This window comes from Hevea brasiliensis, chromosome 8 (genome assembly GCF_030052815.1).
Source record: "Hevea brasiliensis isolate MT/VB/25A 57/8 chromosome 8, ASM3005281v1, whole genome shotgun sequence".
NCBI classification, from domain to species: domain Eukaryota; kingdom Viridiplantae; phylum Streptophyta; class Magnoliopsida; order Malpighiales; family Euphorbiaceae; genus Hevea; species Hevea brasiliensis.
In genome coordinates, this window is record NC_079500.1 from 14,856,147 (window position 1) to 14,863,364 (window position 7,218).

Sequence of the window (7,218 nt, forward strand, 5' to 3'; positions counted from 1 at the left end):
TTAAGATCTCTAGTTCCATCGCGTAAGGCCACTAGAGTTATATAAACACCCGGTTCATACTGTTCAATCCATTCAGCCTCAGCTTCATTACTGCCGGCAACTAATGTTGAAACCCTTGATGTCACACCATTACTGCTGGCAACTAATGTTGAATCCCTTGATGTTACACCATTCTCACCATCATTAAGAGATCTAGATAACTTCCCATCAACAGACTCTGACTCGGTACTAATCAACTGAACCTGTCCACCACCATTGGGCAGTCTTGCATCTGGAGGGTTATCTCTTCCATTGGTTGGGGTTGGATCCCGGAATGAAGGATCTGGACCCTGAGCTCCATTTGACAAAGTAGAGTCAATTCCCGTGGGGAAGGCCAAGGAAGTTCCACTGATGGGGGAGATCACTAAAAAGTTGATCAAAAGAAAAGAGTAAATTTAATATACGAATTTCGTATAGCAATCGTGTGTATAACATATTAAATTTCCATAAGAAAAGGAAATTCACATGTAGTACCTTTCAGGAATATGTTGTCATTCTTCTCATTCCATATTTCTTCTATACACATATATCCTTCAAGAGCTCGAACTATCTGCACGGCTAGCTGTATGTGAATGTAACTATCTCTATTTTCTTCTCATTTTTTTAATATTTGATTTATGTCTAATGGTATCTCTTCACTTTTTGCATCTTTTTGCATCTTTGAAAAATAGAGAAAGACTAATCAAGCTATCCTCTTATATATATTTTTTAATACTTTAATAGATAATTAATAGTGAAAATGAATAAAATATGCCAATTGATAATGCAACTGAATTTTGACCTGATTCATTTTTGGACGAGAGCTTGATGGTTTATATATACAAGCTGCAGCACAAGAAATCATTGTTTTCATTTCTTTTTCATTATACTTCGTTTGTAATAATTTGGAATCGACAAGATTTGTATAGTCTCCACTGCACAAAGCAGATTCCATTTGAGGTTTTGCCTGAAATTGATAAATACAAGTAGTTATTTTTTCGCCAAGGTTTAATTTTCTACCATCATTTTCCCCTTTATTTTTATAGTACAATAGAAAAGCAGTATTTGATTTGAGATATTTGAAAGAATCCATAAATTTCAAAAGATATTAGCTATTATAGATGAGTATCGTACCCAAGCAACAATGTCAATGCCTTCTAATATAGTTTTTCTCCCAGATATTAGCTCTAAAAGAACCACTCCATAGGAATAAACATCTGACTTTTCAGAGACTTTTTGAGGATAATACTCTGGATCTGCATAACTACATTTAACAATTAATAATGTAAGAGCCTTAAAGCTTAGCTTTTCTCCAAACTTTTAGCTTTAGATGAACCACACCATAACAATAAACATTTGACTTTTTAGATAAATTTTAAGAAGGATAATGTTCTACTTCTACATAACTGCAATTTTTTTTGTTAACATCTGCATAACTGCATTGACTAACCAAATTGAAAATCTTTGATGGAGAAGCCCAAAAAGGGGTTCTTTTTTTATTCTTATTTTATTATAAGTATTCCAAATCGGACTTGTAATATTAATGTATTCAACCACTCAAATAAAAGGCTTATTGGCTAAATAAATGCAAACCTTTGTGTTGGTTGCTCATTTTATCCAAATTTATAAATTTTGGACAATTTTATCAAAAGTTTTGATATTGGAAAAAATTTATCCAATTAGCAAAATCTAATTGGGGATTTTGAATTTTACCACATGGGATGCAAAGTTGCTTGACAAGTTAGAAGTTTTAATTTTTTCAATTTGATTCATCTCTCTTCCCCCCCTTTCTCATCCTCTCTCTCTCTCTCTCTCACCACGCACACACACGCAGAGAAAGAATTTTGGAGTAGTAAATTTATGTGACTGCATAATACGTAAGCACTTGTTTTTTTTTTTTTTTTTTTTATAAGCAACAAGAATTTTATTAATAAAAGGGGTGAACGACAGAAAGATGAGGAAGGCCCAAGCAAAGGATGCTGCAAAATTTGAAAAAAAAAAAAAAAGAACAAAACCCAATAACAGCTGCAAACTAAAAAAAAAAAGCACAAGAAGAAGTTGAATCAGCAGACCCAAAGTGATGAAGACTAGCGATAGAACCAAAAAAGATAACAGCAGCAAGATGGAGCCCCATGCAAAAGAAAACTAACAAGCTTTACACTCCCTCCAAAAGATGAGCCCCTTCTACAATCTCTTTAAGAATGACTATGGGCAGAAGCAAAGCAACTTTTCAAGATATGAACATCCACCAGAAAATGATAAACTAATAACAAAAAATTTACTAGCAGATGCACACCCTATTCCAAAAATCTATGATGACTGCTATTCCGACAAAGAGCCCAAGCGGATCCATAACTTCGAACACACTTTTATTGATTGATTCATGGCACTCAACACTTGATCAATATTAAATCCACACTGGATGAAAATTTCAACAATTCAATAAGAGAAATAAGCTAGGACTTTACAACATGCCATCTCCAGCTACCCCAAAACTAGACTCAATTTGCAACAACTTAGGGAAAAACAGTAGCACTCCGAGTCAACAAATTATGGAAGCACTCCATAATTGCAAAATTTTGAAGGTTAGAAAAAAATGGAGAGCATAACACCCTTGAAATTAATGGATCCAACTTCAAAAGAGTCCTGATATGTAGAAGTGAAGAGATGCAACTAGATTGGCTAGGTATGTGATCTCAAACAAATGGAAGATTGACTAACTAACACCACAGAGGCTACTAGGATTATTAGCGATGCCGATAATCTACTAGAGCCCCAACAAATCAAAAGCTTTAAAATCAATAGAATTCAAATAATCAAAAACAGAGGGAAGATTAACACCTTAGCAACAACTATTAAAACCGATTGAAAATTATTCTAAAAGATTTGAACTCAACAGGCAATGCATGAGACATAGGCAAACACTAATTTTTATATGAAGATCCCCATAAAGCAAAAACCATCTGGAGAAAATCAAGAACTGAGCAATAACAACTAAATCTCTATTCCATACAATATAATATCTTTGGAATATCCAACAGCATCAGAGGAAACCCAATACAGAACACCGCAGGCCCAAACACTCTTAATCATCGGGAAAGCAGCATTGGGACATTTAAATCCACAATGGAAGCAACAACCCAAACAAAATAGAAGGTACCCTAGCAACTATAAACCAAAAATGGATAAGAAACGGAGTTATAGAGTAGCAACATACTTCTTTCGATCCTCAACAATTTGTCGTGCTAGTTGATTCAAGATAATTGATTCATCTGCTTTGAAAGTTAGGCCAAGATTCCTGCCTAGCTCGAGCGTTAGTGTCGCTTCTTTATGGGGAGAAAGTGGCTAAGGATCTGGCAAAGCTTATCGGTAATGAGTTCATCCACCTAATCTCACTGTTAGTCATTGTAGAGGCCTTCTTGGATCTACATTTTGAAGGTTGTTTTTTCCCATCCTTTGATAACTAAGGGTATAACCCCAATAGGTTAGCAATAGCTTTAGTTCTTCTCTATCGTTTAAGAACTCTGTTTACTTTGAGTTTGAGGTGTGACAAAGGGATATCATTTGCTAGGCTTGAGCAAGGTGGGGGCAGTTTACTGATGGGCACCATATTGAGGATAGTTGGGCTTCCTATTTCTTGTTGCATGAAATCACCTGCACAAGCCCATGAAGTGGGCTTAAAGGAAACTAACTAAAGCTTATTGATAGATCCATTCTCATTCACAGGTTCAACTCGTGCTCTTCCTTCAAGGACATCTAGGTCAAGAGAAAGTGAGGAATGTAGTAATTCTTGCCTATCTAGCAATTGAAGTTCAAAAAAAGGATCCACTGTAACCTGGACAAATTGGGTTCCCAATCGTGTCTCGATAACCCAAGTGAAGTCATTAGATGCTACACCTAGATGAGAATTATTATTAACCAGGACATTAGTAGTGTGGGCGTCATCTTGTAACTACAAAGGAGAGTCTGCCAAGGAGCCAAAGGACTGACACCTACCTTGCTTATTGTCATCTCCTGAGGCTCGATAAGGCTCAGCAAAATTGTTATCAAAGGGTTTGTCTTCAAGAGTTAAATGACCAGAGCTTGCATAGTTGGCATTTCCATCAGCTGACTGGTCAGGAGTGGATTGAACTGTATCCACATCATCAACAACTTCGAAGAAAGTTTTTGCACATGGAATGGAAGAGCCATGGAAGAGCTCAGTACATGGCTCTTCAGTAACAATGATATTATGACGAACTTTGTTGACATCCATAACCAAGACCTTGTTAATAGGAAATTTGGAATTGGTATTAATAAGAATTCTTGCAAAATCCAACCTTAATTTGACTTGCATACCACTAGCGACAGAGATAAAATCACCAAACTTATTTCCAATCCATTCCAAAAAATCTGAGATCCAAACATTCAATGGTAGCAATCTAAACCAAATTAGTCTTCTTGTTGGCGTACAAACTTGCTGCCAAGGATGAATATCTGCAACACACTGATTTAGCCAGGAACAGTCATCAAAGAAAGGTTCCATGACCTCTTTTGAATCAAAAGTTAGCAGCACTAGGTTGCCTCCTATTGGAAGTACCCTAATTGAAAGAATACCATCTGCCATGAGATGCTCCTGAAGGTTAGTGATGGCATGAGTGCTTAAAAGCGAGTCCACTACTGATCCTGAGAGCCATTCTCTATTTTCATTTGTACTCTGATCATTTCTGCCTACGTGATAGTTTGTCTCTTGATCCCTTAAACGCGGTTGGCCTTAGCATATGTCAAGGGTATTTTTTTGCATTGTCACCATGTATAGGACAAGTAGAAGGCGCACCAACATCCAAGGGGGATTTCTCCTTATTACTATTAACTTCTTATACTTTGTATACTCTAGTTTGGGGTTGTACTATTCGCTTGTTGTGATTGGCATGAAGAACCTAATCTTAGGATTGGGAATGTGTCCCTTGTCTATGATTGTGCCTTGATTGAAAAGCTCATAGCTTGTATGTTACTATCAACAAGCTATTTAAATCATTTAGAAAGTTCCTTAAGATGGACTAAGATTGAGCACGAATGAAGCCAAATCTCCTTCCCCTTCTATCGAATTTGTTAAGAATAAAGATATCAAGGACTTTACCAAATTTGGATAAAACATTCCAAAGAGATGATGTGTCCTAATGTGGAGGAAGATTTTCACGGTATAGATAGGGAGGTTTTGATATGTGGATCTATTTTGGGAAGCCTGATGGGAATTGAAGGGAAGGTTTTGATTGCTGCTAAGGGTGAAGGGGAGGGGGTGGAGGAGGAGGAGGAGCAATCTTTAGGTTGATTAGGCATTTGGTTTCTTGTCAAATAAGTCAAAGTGGTGAAAGAATGGCTACGATATGGATTAGGTGGTTTATGATAGATGTATGAATGTTTAATTCATATTGTCAAACCATAGTATCATGAATTGGGAGAAGCTCAATTCAAAGGTGCTAGTCTGCACACCAGGAACTGATTATTCATAAATCCTGAAATCAGTCCATTATAAACATCAGTTAATTAGGTGCATCAATTACTCCCAATAATTAGACATTTTTCGCTTCAATATCAGGTTCCTTTTGCTGGAACTATATATGTGCTTGTAACATATTGCTGTGTTAATTGTTTATTTTTTATGTTCACCTTTTTATATTTCACCTACATTGCTGTCATTCTAGGTGTTTGCTAGATTTATATTTCTTGAATTTAAGTTTCATAGAAACGTCATTCGCACAAGAAAATAGAAATATTGCCGCATATAATTTTACTACTCTAGAATTTTTACTTTGTGTGTGCATGAAAAAGAGAGATAAATCAAATAAAAAAATGAAAAATTGTGACTTGTCATACCACTTGGCATTCCATGTAACAAAAGTGAAAATCTTTAAATTAAATTATTGGTTGTGGATAATTTTTTTTCAATTTTGAAAATTATGATTAAATTGTCCAAAATTATAAATTTTGGATAAAATAAGCAATAAATATAAAAGTTTAAACTTATTCTGCTAATTAACCTAAAAAAAAGAAAACCAAAAAAAAAAAGGCATCTTACACTTGAGTTCCCTTGTTTGATCTAGTGATGTGAGTGAGGCTACCAGTTTCCGGAAAAAGAAGGGCAAGTCCAAAATCTGCTATCTGAACAAAAATAATCCAAGCTGATTTAACAATTTATTGTGGCTTTTTTTTTCGCAATTGAGGGATATAATTTAATATGAAAGACAATCAAATATAATAAAATAAATTGATATCCAAATATGAAATTAATATCTCCTAAAAACATCCTGGCACGTAACTCTACCTTTGGCTCATACTTATCGTCAATAAGTATATTATCGGCCTTAACATCACGATGAATGATTTTGGGTGTGCCTATATGGAAACAATAAATACTTTTAGCTATGAATAAATTAATAACACAAAAACAAGAAAAAAAAAAAAAGCCTACTCACAATTTTCATGTAAATATTCTAACCCTTTAGCTGTTCCCATGGCGATTTTCATTCTTTTTGTCCACTCCAAAGTGGTCTCTCCTGTGTTGTCATTTCTTGTGAGTAATATCATATTTATTATTTGTATGTCTCAGGGCACAGAAAGGACTCACCGTGTAAATGATGTTTCAAGGATTTTTTTGGAACATACTCCAAAATAAGCAATATATCGTCTCCTTCAATGCAGTATCCAAGCAGCTTAACGAGATTTTTGTGACTTACTCTGCTAATAACCTTAATCTCCTCCTCCGATTCTTCTTCCGACTGCGGCCGTTCATCCGGACGAATTTTAAGTTTCTTAACAGCAACTTTTACCCCATCTAGTGTTCCCTCATAGACTAGACTAAAACCGCCTTCGCCGAGCAGTTTTCTGTTGGAAAACTTATCGGTTGCTTCTGCTAGTTCATCATAGCAATATTGCCTCAGCCCAAATCCTTCTCGTGAGCTAGATCCAACTTTGGACCGAACTATAACACGCCTCAAAGTGAAAGGAAACAAAAACGCTAGAATCAGAACATATATATATATATATATAAGCCGACACCGGAAAATTTTATTAAAGACTTAAAATAGAAAAACAAAGGCTGGGATGGAGATATAATTCAGTTTGTCATGATCCCCTAAATAAAAGTATAATTCAAGAACCTTTATGGAACTATACCTGTAGTGTTAGGTTGGCGATCTGCCTTGGTGCTTCTGAAACAAG

The 7,218-nt window shown here is 35.5% G+C and overlaps 1 protein-coding gene across 1 annotated transcript; it reads right to left on the reverse strand.

The window, feature by feature from the left end:
- Positions 1–237: 237 nt before the first annotated feature.
- Positions 238–6,549, reverse strand: LOC110647210 (proline-rich receptor-like protein kinase PERK3). The gene is made up of 6 exons (XM_058151377.1): positions 6,474–6,549; positions 6,323–6,393; positions 6,077–6,159; positions 821–1,282; positions 514–589; positions 238–403 (listed from the first exon to the last, which is right to left on the reverse strand). Exons 1-4 carry the CDS (start codon positions 6,523–6,525, stop codon positions 1,117–1,119), a joined length of 372 nt encoding a protein of 123 aa, XP_058007360.1. The 5' UTR covers positions 6,526–6,549; the 3' UTR covers positions 238–403; positions 514–589; positions 821–1,116.
- Between the last annotated feature and the right edge of the window lie 669 nt (positions 6,550–7,218).

What these genes read in the sequence shown, in the direction of transcription:
- LOC110647210 (XM_058151377.1), bottom strand. Translation starts at nt 6,525, where the DNA reads ATGAAAATCGCCATGGGAACAGCTAAAGGGTTAGAATATTTACATGAA. An exon ending in AGAATATTTACATGAAAATT is followed by an intron (nt 6,394 to 6,473) that starts GTGAGTAGGCTT and finishes GTTTCCATATAG; the next exon opens with GCACACCCAAAATCATTCAT. An exon ending in ACGATAAGTATGAGCCAAAG is followed by an intron (nt 6,160 to 6,322) that starts GTAGAGTTACGT and finishes ATTTTTGTTCAG; the next exon opens with ATAGCAGATTTTGGACTTGC.